General features: G+C 37.2%; 1 protein-coding gene across 5 annotated transcripts in view; it reads left to right on the top strand.

Moving 5' to 3' along the window:
- Positions 1-4,406, top strand: part of CUNH8orf34 (chromosome unknown C8orf34 homolog) — a 161,451-nt gene extending 157,045 nt beyond the window's left edge. For 3 of the 5 annotated variants that reach the window (XM_057426120.1, XM_057426121.1, XM_057426123.1), the window contains one exon: positions 2,958-3,650. In XM_057426120.1, the coding sequence (XP_057282103.1) occupies positions 2,958-3,112 (155 nt within the window). In that variant the 3' untranslated portion in view covers positions 3,113-3,650. Of the gene's footprint in view, positions 1-2,957; positions 3,651-3,792 lie in introns of those variants that run through there. The other 2 variants (XM_057426125.1, XM_057426127.1) reach the window with 1 other exon arrangement.
- The last annotated feature ends 15,562 nt before the right edge of the window (positions 4,407-19,968 follow it).

The following is a 19,968-nucleotide window of genomic DNA, read 5'->3' on the forward strand; positions in this document are numbered from 1 at the left end:
GAGTTCTGAGCTTCCAGGAAAAAAAAAAAATATTGGCTGTCCATAATTTTTTAATTCCACAGAGTTCTGTGCCTTGTATAAACCACTGTGGATAGATACTCACGTAAATACAACAGATAATCATCTATGCTCATCACTGGAAAACTGTACTAAGCTTTATTAGGATTTTATTCAAAAATAAAAATATAAACATATATTGATTTACACACACATCGCAATACAAATACTCCACTAACTGTATATTGATTTAGCAGGAGATACAGGTTGATACAAGATCTTCAATTTGAATCACAAAGTATAGTGTATGTGTTGAAACACAGGTTTTCTAGTACTGTGCTGTTAAAAGCTCAGTCTAAAAGGACATAATAAAGAATAATAAATATCTAAGAAAGTAAAGCTCTTCTCTAATATTAAAGAATTTCGGAGAATAAAATAAAGCTTTTACTGACTAACAACTGGCAAGTACTTAAAAAGTCTAACCATTATAGCAAAGAAATGGGAATGCAGCCTAATTTTGTGTGTGCTGATGAAGGAACTTTAATTAAATCACTTGATTTGGTTTTGTTTATATCAGATTGATCCACCTTTGCTCTTCCAAAACACTTGCTGAGTAAAGGTACCTTGAATATAGCTCTTTGTGAAGACATGCATGAACTGATCTCTGAGTAAAAAGAATATTTTTACTCAGATAATTCAGTCCTGTGTTGCTGCTCAGCCCTGTGGCTGCCCGACATTTGTGCTGTGTGAATCAGGAGCAGCAATATCTGAATCTGAGAGTGGTGAGCTGAGACTGCTTCAGCTAGCCTTGCAACCAAAACATGCTTATGAAGCAATACTGCTCGAGTTTTAGTAAGGACAAGTGACTGTAACCCTGTGAAAATTGTGTGTGGCTGTAGAGGGGCATAACGATGACCTGTTTGACTGAGGGACTGCTGTCCAGACTTTCCAGTTAGATGGAGCTGGCCATTTCAAGTGGTACATAGTACAGAGCATTGGAAAGAGCTTTCATAGTACAGAGCATTGGAAAGAGCTAGGGAGCAAATAATTTTGATGGGCTGATGGGCTCATTCTTCTATGCCCTTCTTGGTTCCTTTGTTTGTCATGCTTGCTGAGTGCTTTCACTGCAGACCAAGAAGATCTTGCCACAAATTCTTGTGCTTTTTGTTACATTTTGTTGTCCCAGCTTTTTTCAAGAGCTATCATACCCAGTCATCTTTCACCCGTGCCTTGTGTAGTCATTTACAGCACTGAAGAAAGAGCACAAAGTCCTGAAGTACTACCAAAGCACACTGGTCATGTTTTACACCTACTTTTCACTTAATTCGTTTGAATGCAAATGACCCCATGAAGTGCAAGACCCAGGGAGCAACAAGCTAAGGGAGTACATCCTTTTGCATTAACTTAGGCCTTGAATGTTTTTTGGCTCTACAACTGCATGATTGATTCAGCAGAGGGGCCATATTGCTGCAGAAACCAGAAAAAATGTAGAATGCCTGACTGTAATCCCAGGGTGCAAAAATTACCAGGAGGTGAAGGATCTATGAAAGAAATCTCTTTTCCTTCTTTGGTTTGGTATTCTCCAAGCTCTAAACCAAATAAATTAACACTCCTTATTATCCTATTGCTGAAAATGTGTTTTACATTCTATGGTTTATTCTAAGCCAAAACCATAGAAATTCCTCTTTCATCATGAAGAGGAAGGATTTCAAATTCAAGTATGAAAAGCTCTATAATGGAAAAGGTTAAGATTTTTTGAAATAATTATGGTGACTGTTCTTGATCCTGTCAGGGAGAAAGTCCATGAATGTGGAGACTGGGGAAGAGGAAGAAGAGAGGAGGGTTGATATAGGTGACTTCTGGTAGTTTTGGTTAAGTCTTGCTTGGCAATGAGTAGTGCCAGTGTGAGTGTTACAGCAGGATCTGGGCAATGCCTATTTCTCTGTGTTTTATTTCCCTGATCTGCGAAGGAATGATAAAATGTGATAACTGACATCAAGCTATGAGATATCACCAGTTAATGTTTCGAAAATGTGTCATGAGTCTGGGCCCACATTCTAATATCTATCTGTGTTTCATTCTGGTGTGATTTCACTAAATTTGAAATGACTATAGTTTTTCAGTTATTCTCCCCAGGTAAGTCAGTGGTGGCTTCCTGCTTGTAGTAACTACTTTTAAATTATTGTAATTTCCCTTTATATTGGAGAAATCAGCTTGTCAGGGTATGACTTGTCTCACCTACCTTAGCTAGATGGAAGGGAGGGAGTCTAGTCCAAGCAATTTGTTCTCTAAAGTAAGGAGAGACACAAAGGGACCTCAGAGGACGGCTAGAGATCTGTCTTACAGGGGGACTGAGACAGGTACACTGAATCGCATCACCCTTCCAGGGTGTCCTTCGTCTCCTGCGTCCTGACCTTGGCATGTCTCCATCTCATGTCAACTGCAAGTTGATTTGTTCTTGCTAATATCATTTCTCAGCAGTCAAGAATTCCATAATGTATATTGGGTAGCATGGAATATATTTTCTGGCTGGCATCCCATTTCCTTCTGTAGCTAAGACAATCACAGTCCCTGAAGTTTTTGTGGGTAACAGTCACGAGAAGGATCTGCAAATGAAACAGGCTTATATATATTTGCTTTTCCCCCCTTATGACAAATTTTTTGCTTAAAGCTCAAACTTCGACAATACTGGAATATCTGCTAAATGAAGTGCCTCTGAGGAAAACAGTTGTTAAACATTAGGTATAAATGACAAAAAAAAAAATTACATATAAGGCTAATAAAGGGTAAGAACTGTTGCTAAGATTTCCTAGGCTTAATTAAGTTTTTTTGGTTTTTTTTTGATGCAGAGGTTTTCATGGTATGTACCTTTCTCTGTTGAATATCAGTACAATATCAGATATAAAGTCCAGGCTTATCACCTGGCAAAGTGAACCTTAAGGATCTTGTTCCACTTGTAGTTAATCGATTAGCTGGAGGTAATGGGAATAGCTTGTTCCTGCCAAGCTTCTTTAATCTCCCAAAGAGGGCTTGCATATTTATATGTTCAAGAGGAGTGAATAAATGTGAAGCTACTGTGCCTGATTTCCTTCAGTGTTTAAAAATGGAAAGGTAAAGGCTTCTAAGGTAACATACAGAACTTTATGCCTTCAGCTGTGTAATTATATGCGTTGTGGTGTTTATTTCTGGTTTATAACTCTGATTCTCTATCTGGATCCCTGTAATAGGTATAATATGAACGCATTATATCCTTTACAAACCCTGGGGCAGGAGGCAGGCTGTGTTATAGTCAGCAACATTTGCAAAACAATCTATTTCAATGCGCATGCGTAAATATTTGTAAAAGCTAAATTTCCATTTTGCTTTGGGGAAGGTTTTCAAAATGAACGCTATCAGAACTTAAAACATTGCTATCTCAGCTTATCTGATTCATCACAATTGCTTTTTATGTTTGATACTTTTTGAAACACTGGTCACTGATTGCAATCTCTTACTACTATTGAAAAAGAAGCAGCAGACCTCTTCCCCCCAAAAAACCCTCAGTGAATAATCAGAACAAATAATATAGCTAAAGCTGTGATTTGCTTCTGAATATTTTAGAAATAAAAATGAGTCAGGATAACTAAAATGCTGATCATTGTTGCATATTTAATTGAATTATGGAAAACTAATCAGCATTATGGAAAACTTTTACAAAATGCAAGCACAGTGAAAGATTCATTTTCCCTTTTATCCTGTTTTTGTGTACATTTAATTCTAGCCCTAACGTCTGTGTTTTTCTGTTTGATTTCACAGGTTTGTGAAATCAGTTGGATTGTTGAAGAACAATTTAATTAAAACAAAATTAAGGTGATCAAAATTACACCTGAAAATTTGCTTTAGTTTATACATAATAATTTTAAAGAAAGTTATTTTTCTAGTATCAGCAGTACATAAGTGGAACCACTCTGATATGTGGATGCTGTAATGCGCTGAATGAGAGTATTTACTGTGGTACAGTGGCCTTAGGCAAGAAGGGTAACTGTCGCCTTTTAGTATAAAGTTACTATAATGTTTTTGTTTCGTTTATACCCCTCTTATTTTGGATTGACATTTGAGAAACTAAACTCTGCCTGACCAAAATAAACTTTACCTAGAGATTTTATGTATTTTGACTTGTCTAAGGTTTTTCTACTCCATATATTTTTGTAATCTTTACCCTTTTTTAGATGAATAAACATTAAAGTATTCGCCCTAGCCAATGTCTATGTCCCATTCAGGTCTCACAGAGAACTAGCTGTTCACTCATAGTCACCTGCAGAGAGAGGTCAGAAGGGGGAGCTGGTGAAAGAGTATGCGTGTGGGTAGCAGAAACAGGTGTTGACCATGCTGCATAGCTTTTTATTGAGTTTATCTACTTTGATCTTTAAAATAAACAAAGACTGTTAAAAAGGAATGGAGCATGCATACAAAAATAAAACACCTAAAGTAATTTCATATATATGATAAACCATTAGTTACCCATATGGATTACTGAAACAAATTTGCTGTTAAACTAACTGGTGTATGCTGTGTGCTTGGAACTCTAGAAGATGCTTTTGCACAGACAACAATTGAAGGGATGTGGCAGTTGCATTTATTGATTTCATTTACTTGTTAATTCTGTCAAGTGTGTTCTCAATTTCCTTTGTCTTCAATTATGTACGCTTGGTACCTATATCTTAGACATAATGATATAATGAAATTGCTTGCAACTATTAAAAAGTACAATATAACAAACCATCTATTTGTTTTCAGAAATAAAAAATGAATTGTCTGTCATGGATATTTCATAGTGTGAACTTTTTTTGCTGTCTCACAAACACAGTGTGAAACAGAAAGTGTATGGTCTGTCTTAGTCATGAGCAAGTAAAGTGCTCATTGTGATGAGCAAGTACTTGCTATATGTATCATCCTAGTGTAGACTTCCTATATGTAAAATGTTTTGCGTACTGGTACCCCATAGGAATAGTCGCTTTAAGTTCATTTCAGGAAAGGGCTTCATTAACTTGCCATCAGTAAAGAAAATCTATTCTTCTGTGTGTGTTTCCAATATACCTGAAGACTTATTTGCATAGAGGAGAGCGTATTACTGATATGCTATATTTAGTCGGTTGTGTTCAGTAAAACATTCTTGAAACTAATATGTCCTTTTCACAGGTTTTATTCATCTTTAGTGTCCTGCATTTCATAGTTTACCTTGACACTACTGAAAAGTGAAAAGTAGATTTTAGGGTTGTTTTCTTCTTCCAGTTGCTTCACAGAACATCTGTTAAGCTCCATTTTCTTCTTCATGCCATTCTTGGGTGAAATTGTGACCATGTTTAATCCCTGGGAAAAATCTCATTTACTTCAGTGGAGCTAAGATTGCCCATGACAAGTTGAGAAAGAAATTGGTATTTGGCAGCATTGTGATTCTAGAAGTTCTTGCATGTCTAAGAGCTTGAAGACAGTTTTGGCTGAGTTGCACAGAGAGATTTGGTCAGTGGCATGGCTGGTTTTATATTTTGATTACATGCGAGGAAACACAAGACAAGCTTTATAGAGGAAAGCAGAATATTAATCCTGGTTTTGATCTTTAGAGAGAAAAAAAATAATTTGCAAATATAGTGGGTACCATCAACACTCATTAGAATGATTAATAATTTTGCAAATGTTAATTGTATGCAAGAGTCTCAAAGTGTGGTAAGATGGCTTGACTCTTGAGTGGTCCCAGTTGTAGATGCTGTGAAATCTTGGGCTCCTGAGATCCAGCTGTTCTTGTGGCTGGCCAGAAAAATGGTATTTTGGGGACACTTTCTAAACTAAAGGGTAGAGGATTATCTTATAGAAAATATTAATTTGTTTTCATGTTAAAACATACAGAAAATCCCATGTAACTTTTTTGCTTTAGTTCTCATGATTTTGAGATGATCTCATGATTTTTTTAGCACTTGCGGTTGGTACTACTCCTTCCAAAGCGTATGGCAAGCAGTCTTGGCTGATACTAGTGGTCAGCCCAGCAACCACTGCTGGCACTGTAGAGGAGGAGCAGCCACCTGGCACCCCAACCGTGAGCAAGCTGGCAATGAAGCATAACGAGTCAGGAGAACTCCAAGGAGGAGCTGACACGCGCTTAATAGGCAACAAGCAGCTGGGCTTAGGGGACTGGAGAGCTTAAACAGCAGCTGGAAAGGCCATGCAGAAGGCATGTGTGATAAACTTGTTTTCACCTTTGAGCTGTGGGAAGCCTTATTCATTTTCTCTTTGACCTTTTTGGCTTCAGGAAGAAGTTTCCATTTGTCAGTTGCTTATGGAATAAACTCTGCCTCCATGGTGCCTAATTGAATTGAGAGTCAGCTTTGGAAGTTCTTGTTGATGCTGCTGTAGTTAGTTTGGCAGGTTTATCAAGGTGTGGTTTTATTTCTTTTGGTTTTGACTGCATGAGACACTTAAAAGCCAGCACAAAATGTTCAGTGTAAGCTACATAGAAATGTACTTTTCTCTAATTGCATGAAACAGTGTAAATATAGTGCTTTTCAGAAAGATACTTCATGGGTCATTGCTGATGTTATTCAATTACTGCTTTTTGATGGAAAAACAGCCATGATAAACAGATGCATTTTTCCTAGCCATATGTTTACATCTTAGTTTTTAAAAGCATTTATTAATGCAATATTGTAGGACATTATACTCAGTCGTACTTGTTAATGTAAAAAGTACAAACATATCTCAGTATATAAAATTTTTTGTAGCTTGTCTAATAAGCAGCTGCCTCACTTTCAAACGACAATTGATAATAAATGGGGTTTTGTTGCCATATGAGTTTCTGCTGCTTCCTGTGAAGACCTTTACACCCTTGATACTTTATCTGAGTAATCTTAAAAGCACCCTTAATATATCTCTATTCATTTCAATAACACAATAATATTAATAGGTTTCCTTCTGTACTGCTCATATCAAGTAACTTCACAATGTGGCAGATTTGAGTGACTTCTTGCTACCCCAGTGTCTAGCTCTAGGATTTGTAGGTGTGGCTGAGGGAAAAATGAGGAGAAATTTTACCCGCAGGATTTACTAAAACAAAATTATTTATTTTATATTATCCAGTGGAAAATTTGCCTGAGCAAATCCTTATCTTGGAAATTTATGCAATAACTGAAAAACACTTCTATAACAGCCAGCTATACTGTACTTGTATGGTATTAACAAAAGCTTGTGCCATTGTGTTGAATATGCTTCCTAAAAATATGGCTTTATTTGCAGTTTAAGTCTCTTTTTCCTGAGTCAGTAATTGCTAAAGAGGGAGGGAAACTTGTATCCTGCTTCCTGAAGTCTTGCTTCACATATGTCTACGATTCACTTACAGAGGAAACTTGCTAAATGCATGGGTATTCTATATTACAACAACTAAACTCACAGAAATACATGAAATAAATGAAAGCCAACTCACATACATGTATGAGTACATGTATGAGACATTAGTGTTTCATTGCTATGGTTATATGTGAACATGTGTTACATTTAATCCAGTGAGCTATTAAAGTAGAATACAGAAAAGGTCCTCTGCGACAGATTACACAACCTGGGTTTTTCTGCAGCAAGTAAGCTAACCATGAAGTTCCCATGATTTCAGTACCTTTCCAGTTCCAGGCCAGCTTCCCAATGAAAACAAATGTACAAAAGTCTGTGTTCAGAGGCAAATGGCTCTTCCTATGCTTGAAGAAGTTTGGTGCCCAGTCACTCATGTCCCTGGTTTCTACTTTGTTTGGATTAGGCAGCATCTGCTTAGGCAATGCAAGTACTTAGTTTTATAGATATTTTTGCCCCTTACAGTTTTAGCTGAAAGTGCAAAAGCTTGAGTTTCATCTAGTAAAGTTTAAACAGATCCCTGGTTTTATAGCATTCGCTTACTTAATGGTATATTGCTGAAATATTAGTCAAATCAGTTGTAATTACTTTTAGTTACCAAATTGTTTGTTAAAATAAGACTCATCTTTATAAGTTAGAATTCTTTCATGAATGTTCCTTATGACTTTGGTTTTGTTCCTGATGTTATATAAACCTAAAGCATAGCCAAATAGAATCTAATTTGATGGCCTTTTTTTTATCATTATTATTGTTTTTCCCTTTGGATAGTACAGTCAGATACTCTTTTGCATGGTTTATCTGCCATAGACAAGCAGCAAATTTAATATTTACTGCCTGCAGAAGTTTCCTCTATGACAGCTTTAAACCTATCAAGGTGCATTATCAAGTGAAAACACTCTACTAGACCTTAAGTTCATTTCAATTAGCAAAGTGGTCTAGTGGTGTTTTCACTTACACAAACACTACAAATGTATAAATTTCACTGTATCAAGAACTGGTATTCAATCTATGAAGCTCCATACATATGTCTGTTGTTGGAAGATGACAGTGCTTTAGTGAATAATGTTATGCCAGCTGCTATTCCAGAAGTTCAACTGTAGAATTTGACACACTCTCCAGCTAGCATATCTTTGTTGTATGAATACTATCTGTATTATATTTGAGCTTCACATTATTTTTCTTAATAAATTATTAGCCAATCCTTGAGAATGGGTCTGTAGCAATTAAGCAGAATCACTGCTGAATCTGCAGATTCATGGACCTTTTTTTTGAGAGTTTTGTGACAGAATATTGTTCTGAATTGTGAGAGAGACAGGAGGAACTATGGTTTTGCCCACCAAACTCAGATACACCACAGATCTAAAGAGACTGCAGGAGAGCAAACATAAATAGTTCCTATTGTGACTTACTTGAATGCTGAGCTGCTGATTATCACCAGGGTCCTCTCCCAGAAATGTGTGCATTTGTCTACAGAGGGACTGTTACAGGAAATGGGGCTTGGAAAGGCCTCCAGATATAATTTAATTTCTAACCCTGAGGCAGCATAACTGCAGCTAAATCCATCTTTTCTGACAGATGTTTGACAAATCTGTTCTGAGAATGTCTGGAGACGGTGAATCCTTCTCCTTATATTTAGAAAATCATGTACCCAAGTGCTTGTACTTCTGCTTGACAGTGGTTTCCCAGAACAAAATCTTTTCCCCTTGAATACATTCTTCACATCTTAATTCTCCACATCTTGTTTTAGCTCAGATAACATTGAACTCAGATGCCACCCAAAGCACCAGAATGAATTACTGGTCCTGTAAATCCTTCTGCATTTTTGTAGTGATATAAATGTGGCCAGGATTTCACCCCAGAGTCACAGGAGTTACTGAAGAGGCATTGTTACAGACTATGAGATGTGTCAGCCACTGAGAGCAGGGACTTGTGCTCTACAGGGTGCTGAGAAGCCCTGCTTTTGCCCTGGAAATCACATGTGATGAAACAGCAAAGGGTCATTTGAGCCTCCATGCTTCAGTTATTGTAGCTGTCTCCAAAAAGTGCATGAGGAATTCATGAATGCATTTCAAAAACTTGCCAAAATGCTCCCTGGGGGCTGATAAGTACCATAATTCAAAATTTCTCCATAAGTGCCTCCAGAAATCCTTCTCTTCCTATTGATGTGTGTAATCCAACACCTACAAACTCACAACTCCAGGTTTAATAAAGTGTGGGGCCCTTTAGCTGAGATTCCAAAGCAACTTACACTTCCTATCCCCCCAGGTGATGCTACATTTCTGTGTCCCAAAACACATTGTTTGTTATTGACTTTTCATCTGGACACAGATCTTACAGAATTTAAAATATTTTCCTATGAGGATGTGTTGAAAACATCTGATGGGCTTGCCAGAGGTACTGTGATGCATAGGCCTTCTGGGAGAGACTGAAGCATCAACTGCATCCATAATTCTGTGTCTGCTTTATGCAAGGACAGACAAAGCTAAAGATCTTCAGGTAAAAACATAGCCAGTACTCCCCATAGAGATATACATTTGCTATTTGTATTTAAAAGCAATTAATCCATAGTATGACAAATCTTCTGTCACTTGTTCTGTATGCTAAATGGTTGTAGAGAATACTACCATGTTCAAATGCTGGAGCACATTTTTTTTCACCTTTCAGACATGTCGAAAGAAGGATAACTCATTTAAGAAAAGTAAATGTTGTAGTGAGTATATTTTAAAAGTATAAGAGAATGAATTTAGGAATGTGGAAATTTTTTATTCTTGCATGCAGTTGAAATATCATCAGTAAGCATGTTTTATTTGGGGTGTTATATAACTTGATATAAGAAATATACACTATCTCCTTCCCTGATCTGTTCCAGTGGACCCACATTCAAGTAGATAGCATACACAATACTTTTAATATTAATTTGTCTTCACTAGTGATTCAGAAATCTGAAAACCTTAGCAAGTGTCGTGCAAAGTGGTCTTTATCTCTTCAGAGAGATACAATGAGACATTACAAATGCTTAGAAATAAGCTCTACAGAGAATGTGGGATAATGATACAGGTATTTGCTTCACTTCATCCTCTGATGGTCCTGAGGTAACATGATTTGGCTAAACTGCTTACCTGACCCATGATACTTTTCCATGCTTAGTCTAGTTATAAAATACTATACATTGATCTATTATAATAGAGACGCTGAAATAAAAACTTTATCCTGTGTTTACTGATAGGATACGATATTCACTTAGGTGACACAGTTTTGCTACATCCATTAGAATGGCCTTCTGTTGTTTACAGTATTAATAAATTCTGTACTCAAAAAGCCAACTCCTCTCTGAACTGTGAAAAGCATTGTATCCAAATTGCCTTGTGGTCTTTTTAACCTGGAGTATTCTCTTCGGTGGGCAGAACAGCCTCCCAGCAGCTGCATCCTCTCAGAACACTGAAGGATCTTTCACATCCTTGCTGCTGTTTCCAGCAGATTCTGCACTGTACAGTGAAGTTCCATTGCTTGCAGTCCTTATGTTTTATGAGCTAGGAAGTCATCCAGTTTTATTATTGGACATTTATTAAATATCATCTGAAAGTTTTAATCATTCTTTCTAAACTATTTCTTTTGCAGGTAGGAGAACTTTGACACGGATTAATTACAGGGCTACAATTTTTCCATTAGAAATATCTGTTATCCCCCTTCCCACTGCCTCTATATTAAATATTGTTTGAAGTACATAATTGAGGTGGCTACTCTAATCCAAATATAGCAGGTTTAAGTGTTTCTGGGAAGCAATGCTAGTTTTTCCTCCTAGTAACTGTAATTTGCTATCACCATGAGATTTTGGGAGAGTTAGGGAAATAACTGAGGCAGACTTGAAACTTAAGTTGGATTTACAGAATTTACAGAAAAGTGCTTAGGGGCAAGGGATATCTTCAGGTCGTCCCTGTCCTCCACCCCCCCAACTCTTTTAATATATTACTTACTGAAGTGGAACACAGCTGTTTGTTTCTTTCAGTGCAAGGAACAAGCCTGTGTGAATTTATGTTTCATTGGTACCTCAGCAAGGGAGGAAGCACAAACAAGGAAGCTGAGACCCTTCTTTCCAGTATTAGTTTTTTGTTCTAATGCAGCTATGCCAGGCTTTTTATAAGAATTTTAAGATATTTCATTTGGTTTTAAGATTTGAACTACCATGCCACTAATGCAACGGAAATAAGTGCAATATGTTATTATTCTCCCTATTCAGTAGTTCATAATGAAGGATTTGGGCAAAAATATGGATCAAACCCACCAGATATCAAAATAATTATCTGTATCAGACAGTGCTGATATGGCACTGTGAGTTCAGGTTGTTGCTGAAGCTTGTTGCTGAAGCTTGACTGAGTGCCATACCTTCTATCCTTGAGAGCACCACAGGCAGGCAACTGATCTTGTCATAGGTCAGTGATTGCCTAAACAAACTTAACATAGTAGAGTCCTAATATGACTCCTTCCATACCTTTCCTGCCGTAGGGAGACTGACTGATGGTTTTAATGTGTTAATTGCCAAAATATGGAGTCACTTCTCTTTGAACTTAAAAGGGATGCCAGTCAATGCCACTATGTAAGTTCTGAAGTGTAAATACTGGAATAGAGCCATGTGAATAATGTGTGTTTAATGGCACAGTCTGATTTGGTTTTATTTTTAAATAAATATTGGTGAAGCAAACCAGCTTTCTTAAGAACAAAATTCTCTTTAAATATAACTGGCTTGACATTTTCAAATTTCTTTTTTGACAAAGTATGATAAAAGTATGAATTTGCTGAATTTTATTTATGTTTTTTTTTTATTCTGTAATTTTAACAAAAGCATTTCAAGGAAATGTGGAATGTTTTAGGAACAATTTGCCTGCTTGCTAGGATTCATTTTAGGCTTGTAACTATGACTTTCATCTTGACCTCTCTGTTTGCATACCTATGTCGTTATCTTAGCATTGAAGGATTGAGCCACATGAGAAACAAACTCCATTTCCTAGCATTTTTGGACTCCATAGCATCTTTTAATTTTAATACTTTGTCGATGTTATACTATTTCTAAAAGCTGATTTTTTTTCTATATAAATCCATTAATAAGTCCTGCCAATAAAAAACAAAAACAACAAAATCTCTTATTTCTCCATTTAGTGTGCCAACAATTAATTGATCTATGTTTTAATTTCATACCCTATGATGTCATATGAATACTGTAGTGTTCTGTTTTATGATCTTTGTGCTTTTTCACTATTGGAGAAGTTTGATCATAGTTAACTGACAAATTTATTTCTTTCTGTGACAAAGTAACATCTAACACTTTCACAGGCTAGTGTGAAGTTTTAGAGTCTGTTCGCCATTCTTCAATAAAAAACGACTAGTCTTGGCTTATATTCTAGTTAGCGTTAGTTCGTGTTCCTCAGTAAGAAATCACATGCTACCAGATAAGAGGAATTTTCTGGATTTTTCCTGTTTGTTTTTGTAATTAGTTGAGTGAATGGCATGGCACTTAGCCACACAGAATACGTAGCTGAGTGCCAGCTAACATTATGACAACCTGTAAGTGTTTAATGGTTTTTCACAGGTTGAGAGTGCCTTTAGGTAAATGCAGTCATGGGCATTTGCCAAGTGTACAAGGCTGAAGGATAGTGAAATCTGTCCCAAGCTCCATAAGGTGTTTTCCTTGCCTACAGTGCTCCAAGCTCTTCAAGTTCCTCTCCTTTAAAGCTGCTGCAATGGCATTTATGCTGTACCGTTCTTTGTCCTCTTCCTCGTATGTCTTAGGTGTGTGCCTTACCACGTGAAGCTCTACCTTCTGCATTGTAGGCTGGGCTGCTCTCTTGCCATTGTAGCTCTCCTTGGTGGAGTCTGGGAATGTGTCTTCACAGACAGAGAAAAGTTTGGGTGCATTGGGAAGTGAAGGGGGTTTGCACACAGGTGTTTCTACACTGCTGTATGGGCTATGTGTGTATACAGATATTTGTATATTGCTCTTTTTGAACAAGTGGAACCCGGTGGACAGCTCTGTGTGCCATGATGGGAGGTCTCTATGTTGCTCTCAGTGAACATCCAGACTTTCTTAACCTCTTGATCATATGTTTCAGGAGGGCCCATGACACTACTGCGAGGCTACTTCACCATTATGAACAGAAGCCCCCTGAGTAAGCAGATCGGTAGATCAGTTTGGGAAACACTGACATTCTTTGATGCACCCCAAATCCTCTGCTTTCTCATAGTTCCCTTGCCCTGTTGACAGCAATTTGAGTCTTCTGTAGTCATCTTGACACTGGTCTCCCAGAAGGGTGCCCTGCTACTGTTCCAGGATGAATGGTCCTGTCTCAGGGCTGAGAACAGTCTTAAATCCACAAGTGAAGGGTGTTGTTCTTATCTTGAAAATGATACAATTTAGTGTTGCTTATGCTGCTGCCAGGCAACTTTCTAGCTCTGGACAGAGGGCATTTAAAAATGCTTTCTGAAACCATATATTTGATGCTGAAGTATTGAAACACTGCAAAAATGCTTCCCTCAGTGCCACAACTTGAGTTACAGACAACATTATAATCCAGTTTTGACCTGCAGCGCTTTCAAATCTGCTCTTTGCTTTGTTTATTCTGTGTGAAGAGATACCAATTTTCTCTTTCAGGAAGGAAGGAACAGTTATTCACACGGTAAGAGATCCTGTAACTGTACAGAATGAGGAAATCATTTTACTGATGGCAGTGGAAAGCAGTATTTATGTCACAGAGAGGAGAAATACTCTCCAATATATTACACAGAATTCTAAATTAATTACTCACTTTCAATTTTTGCATTCTAAAAATTTCTTTTTGATAAGATTTAAAGTTCCTATGGTAAAATATTTGGAAATTAAGAATTTTCTTATTGCTTGTATTGCCTTGAAGTTAAAATCATTCAGTTAATAAAATATTCCCTTTCTTTACATGCCATTATGAAGTTTTCTTCTATATAGAAAAAATTTTGGTGACTAGCATACTGGCATATTTCAAAAGAGTGAGATTTAGTTAGAGCTAGCATACAGGACTGTGGAAAGGGGCAGAATAAGCAGATAGGTGCAATGTACAGTCTACCACTGTACAATTTAACGGGTTTGGAGTTGTTTTTTTTTTTTGTGTGAAGGTTATGTAGTTAGTTTTTGAGCTGTAGCCCACTGCAAAACCAAAACAAGCAGTGGCCTTTGGCCCTTTTGGAAAGTGATTGTGTATTTCCAATGATGACAGCTGGCACCATTCTTTGATTTATAGCAGAGCAACTTTCATTTAATATTGACCATATGTCAATTTTTACCACCTACATTGCTCAGGACCTATGTCAGTAACACACATAGCAGCGAACCTTATTCCCAGCCAATCTGACTAAGACAGAGGATGCTGCACTGTGGCATGTTGATTGATAGCACAAAGTGGTGATAATTAGATCTCTCTGAATCCTTTATAAGTGGGCTGTGAATTTTTGAACCTTATTGCATTATTTTGACACTATTGAATTACCAATTGTGCCAGCTTGTTTTCAAACTCTTTGAAATACACGATGACAAAAAGGTGTCAGGGAACAAGTTTATGTAAAATAACCTATAGCATTATTTTCATTTATATTAATAGTTTTAATATATGCAAGACATGGAGGGAGGGAATGGCAACGTTATTTTAGGAATCCTTGATGCTATAGTTTGCATCTTCAGTTGAGAACATCCCAGATCTTTTACAATGAAAATTTCCCCCTAGGAATTTATCTTACAGCTTGAATTGCTGAGCCACATATTGGAACTGAAGGTAGGAACACTTAACTTAGAATTTGGAGAGGAAACTTTTTTTTAATTATTTTTGAAAATACCCATTATCCCATTAGTGGAATTCATTGAGGTCAGTGACTTTGATGGTATGGGACTGTAGGAGGGTGTTGTGATGCAAGTGAAAGGAGCTTGATTTGGTATCTCACTGTAGCCACATTATTTATATACTTGTTCTCTGTGGCTAGTTGAAAATGGAAGTTCTTTATTCCATCTAGTGTCAGTGCCACCAGACACACCGGACATCTTTATGTAGAGGCATGGTGCTCAACATATTTGTCCTCATTTGGCAACTTCTTTTGCTGAAGGTGTGTGTAGAACTCTGCCCTTCAGTTGACTGACTCAGGATGATTTCTTGAATACCTAAAGCTTTGTGAGTTGGACATGGTACTTTCACTGAAGCTGGATAGAATCTGTCTCTGCAGTTTGATTACCTAATGGGCAGTATGTTCATCCTCAGGTCATCGGGGCCTGCTCTATTGATACTCGGTCTATACCAGCTACTGCTGTAAAACTACCTCTTCTTCCCTTTTACCAGGGCTAATGTATCACTGGCTCTGTGATGACCTGAAAATGAACCACTGGCTTTCCTCAATTGCCTTTAGCCAGATTGATTCCTGGATCTACTGCTATTTGCACCTGAACTAGCTAGAGGTTTCTCTAAGCCTCAGTCCCATCTTGGAATCAAGATAGAGATTTCATGATTGCACTATAGGCATATGGAGGTGGGGTGAGAAGGTGGGGGCTGAGGGGTGGCAGGGAAAATGCTGTTCCACAATAAGCAGACAGTGCATATAAATAAAAAGTGAAACCACATGTGGACAAAGCAGTCATCATACCTTCTCTAACACTGCAACCTCTCATCTGGTCCCAGCTCCTTTTGCAATCAGTTATGAACTATTGACTTTACTAGTTCTTTCAGATGGTTTCTGATCCCGTAATTGCTTCTATAATGGAAAATGGAGTTAAGTGATAAGAGAGACAGAGAGCTCAAACTACATTTACTGTACATGAGGTAAGAATGAATTGCTGTGATGATAGATTTGGAGAAGAAATAAGTTCTGGGAAGGACAAAAGTGATAATTTTGGTAGTCAAGGAGAAGGAAAATAAACCAACCTGAGAGAAGAAAATTATTATGGCCAGCTCCTTCTGCCTCAACAATTATAATAAAGATTGTCTGGACACCACTTAGGTCTTGATAAGACTCACTCCAGCCCTTTTGAGACATCCAGTTGTTTACAGGTCCTGCTCAGCAAACTACCTATGGGCAAGGGACTGGTATTTGGATTTGGGTAAGTATTCTTTTTGATGGGTCTTATCAAAACTTGCTGAATGTCCCTACTGATTTTCACAGAGGGAATATGCTTGTAACTGCTTAACAGTATGGCACAGCATGTCCCTGGCACAGCATGTCCTTGTGTCTCCGGAGCATTTATGTGCCCAACTTCCATGAATTAATGTGTTCGGTGATGGTTCTTCTTCTTTTTCTTCTTTTTTTTCTGTTTCTTTAACACTGAAGTTCTTTATTTTGAAACACCCCATGTTTTGTGTATTCATTTCAGCAACATCAAATCACAGTGGTTTGCTGTAATACTATCTGTAGTTGTAAAAATTTTGTAAATTTATAAGGCTAGAGCTTTTTCATTGAAAGTATACCTTAGTCCTGTCATAGACATGTCAGTATCCTTAGACTCCTAAATATATGACTTGTAAATGTGTGCTATTCATGTTTTGTTTCATATTAATGTATGCGATACAAATGTTTAAGGAGTTCTGCCCACATTCTGGGGGTTGGATCTGAGTTGCATTTCTCTCTTTACATAAAAAGATAAGAGCCACATTTGGTAGGAAGTTAGTATAGCTACAACAGATTTGTCACTGGAAAGCCCTTAATTTTTGTAGGTTTTGCAATCTAGTTTGTCATGAAGGTATAAAACTCTGCTCCTGATAATGATGATAATACTAAATATAATATTTTCTTAGCAGAATTCTGATAGCAATTCATTGTTCTTGCCTGACATGTACTATTTCAGTCAAGCAATTATTTAATCTGAAGTTCTACCCAAGTATGACAAATATGCCTACATAAATGTAACGTATACTGACTTCTTCTGTGTTGAACACCAGTGTTTACTGGCTGCAGAAACAGACAATACTGTGATGGAAATGAAAAAATGAAGGAACTTGGGTTTTATTCCTAGTTCTTTGCAATTATCTACCCTTTACAATCAGTTAGGGACACTTTTTACAGCCTTTGATGAAAGTAGAGTAAAAAAGGAACTTGGCTGATTGGAGAAATACTGTTCTTAGACTGATCAGAAACTTCAAACTATAGGCTGTAGACCAATACCACTAAAACTTGAAGACCTTTGATATTGATTTTCCAGCAGTAGGATTGCCCATCTTTTATGTTCAGATTTCATTAGGCTGGGACTATATGAAAAGGAAGCAGCTGCTTTCAGATGCCAAGAAAGTTGATCACAATACCAACTAACAGAAGGTAGAAGAAACTACTAATACAGTTATTGCCAATTTGTTTATTGTGTATAATCCCATATTTAATAATTGTGTTGTGGCATTTAAAATGATACCAACAGCATGGTGGTGTCTCTTTTTAGCAGATTAAGAAGTCTGGATCTTCTTTATTTAAAGGAAGTTCAAATTGAACCTCTGAAGTCTGATATAATGCATGTTTCACTGTACGTTTACACTCTTCCAAAAGTAGTTTGGCTCTTTATCCAGAAAAGAAGAGATAAGTTACTTTACCTAGTTGCCAATTAGCTGAATAACTTAGCTCACTTAGCTGTAAAATCACTCAGTGCATTAAAGATTCGCTGTAAAAATCTCTGGAAAAATCTCCAGAGATGTTTTTGTGCTGTTTTGTTGTGGTTTTTTTTAAACTACTGCCATCTATTTTTAATAAATTTTGTCATGGCACTATCTTCTTTACAATTAACAATCAGGAAAAGCAGCTGTTTCTGTTTGTGCTTCCCTGATGTGACGGAGTCCCTGATCCCCTTCAGCCACCAGTTTGCTATTACCAGAGGAGGCTGCAAATAAGACCTTTCCTGAGCAACTTGATAGAAAGATAGCTTGTGTTAAATTAAATGGGCTTATCCATACTTTATGAGTTGTGATGATAGAATAAGAAATAACTGTTGCCAAAATTAATTTCTAATATACTGACTGCCTCTGGTGGAAAGGACGCAAAAAACCATGTTTTTTATCTAGTATTTCTCATTAATTTCCCAAGTGCCAATTAATGTCCTTGTCCAAGGACATACTTTCCTTGCTGATACCTATAGTCAGATTGAAGTTAAGGAGCATTCAAAAGTTGGCATGATAAACAGGCTGTGCTCTACTGTCAATGGATACACTCAGAACATACTTTTTGAATATATAAAAGCACAAAGTCACTAAATAAGCAGTCCCCCTTTTGGTAAATGTTTTGAAGCAGTCCTTCAGGAGTTGTAAACATTTCCCAGAGTGAGTCTTAAAAATAATCAGATACATTGCATCTCTAAGAGGTGTCTCGCCATACATAAAATTCTCAGATTAACACTTTTGCTCATTCTCCACTCATATTGACATTCCTGCCTTTCAAATGTGCTGCTTCACAGCTCTGCTGGGTGAACGTGCTGCACGCTTCTGGTTTCCAGGACTTCCACTGGTGTCCATGGGAGCTCAGTTTAACGTTCAAGGACCTTATGTCTAAGTGGCACTGTTGATTGTGTGCATGGGAAGAACAGAGCTGGAACTTGGGGAAAAGATTATAGTCTGGTTAGTCAGTTCCTGGGCCTGACTGCAGTTAGTGTAGCTTCCCTGCACATGGAACAAGGACCCCTGTCATATAAATAAAATGTGGGCTGGATACACTTTCAGCTGCAAGCTTTCTGTACAACTCTACTGCCATTACTAGGATCAAATGTGACTTTTTCTGACAGTCATTTTGTTTTGGGATTTAAAAGTTCTTGCAGCAATACTGTTCAAGTATTGCTTCCCCTCGTCCCCTTGTGATAGTTTTGCCATTGCTGGTGTGTGCTGCCTTCCCAGTTTAGTTGTCAAAGCTGTTTGTGGTGGTTGCAATGTGGGCTGGGTTGGAACCAAAGAAATTTTTTTTTCCAAGATGGAGTAAAACCAGTAACACTTGTACATGAACATACAGGCACAATGTGACACTTTAATGAGTTACATTGTATGAAGTTTGATATTAATCAAGGACATCCAGGGAAAATAGGTCATGATGAAATAAATTTGCATTTTATCAAGGATCCAGTATTAACCTTATTTACCTCTGATGGATGTATTCCTTTGTTTCTGTGTATGAGTTGGTTGCTTTTCAACACAGTAAATGACAAGAACTCAACACCAAATAAAGGTTATCTTAGTTATAAAATAGCAATAGTATTTTCTTGTATAATAGCTATAGTATTTTCTCTTGATCAAATTTCACTTATGCTTTCTCTCAGTAACTGAGTATGTAGCTGTATTTAATGACATGGTCTTCTTGTTCCTCATGAGTACAGCACACAGTTAATCTGCTCTGATTTTAGCTAGTGTACACCACCACTGAAATCTGGTTTCATTAGATCTGATACATATCCATCAAACTACCATCTCCCTATTTATGTTTATGTTCATGTTTATATTTATGTTTATGTTTATATTTTTATATTTATATTAAAAAATCTTTGATTTTGGTTGGCTGGTAATAGAAGAAGAATCAAATGAAACATGGAATGTGGTATGGCTCAAAAATAATTAAGGTTGAAGACCAGCTAGATGTATTGTTGCA

The sequence above is a fragment of the Pezoporus wallicus genome, unplaced genomic scaffold (genome assembly GCF_028554395.1).
Source record: "Pezoporus wallicus isolate ANWC-B61680 ecotype Strahan unplaced genomic scaffold, APGP_CSIRO_Pwel_v1 contig_4131, whole genome shotgun sequence".
NCBI lineage: Eukaryota > Metazoa > Chordata > Aves > Psittaciformes > Psittacidae > Pezoporus > Pezoporus wallicus.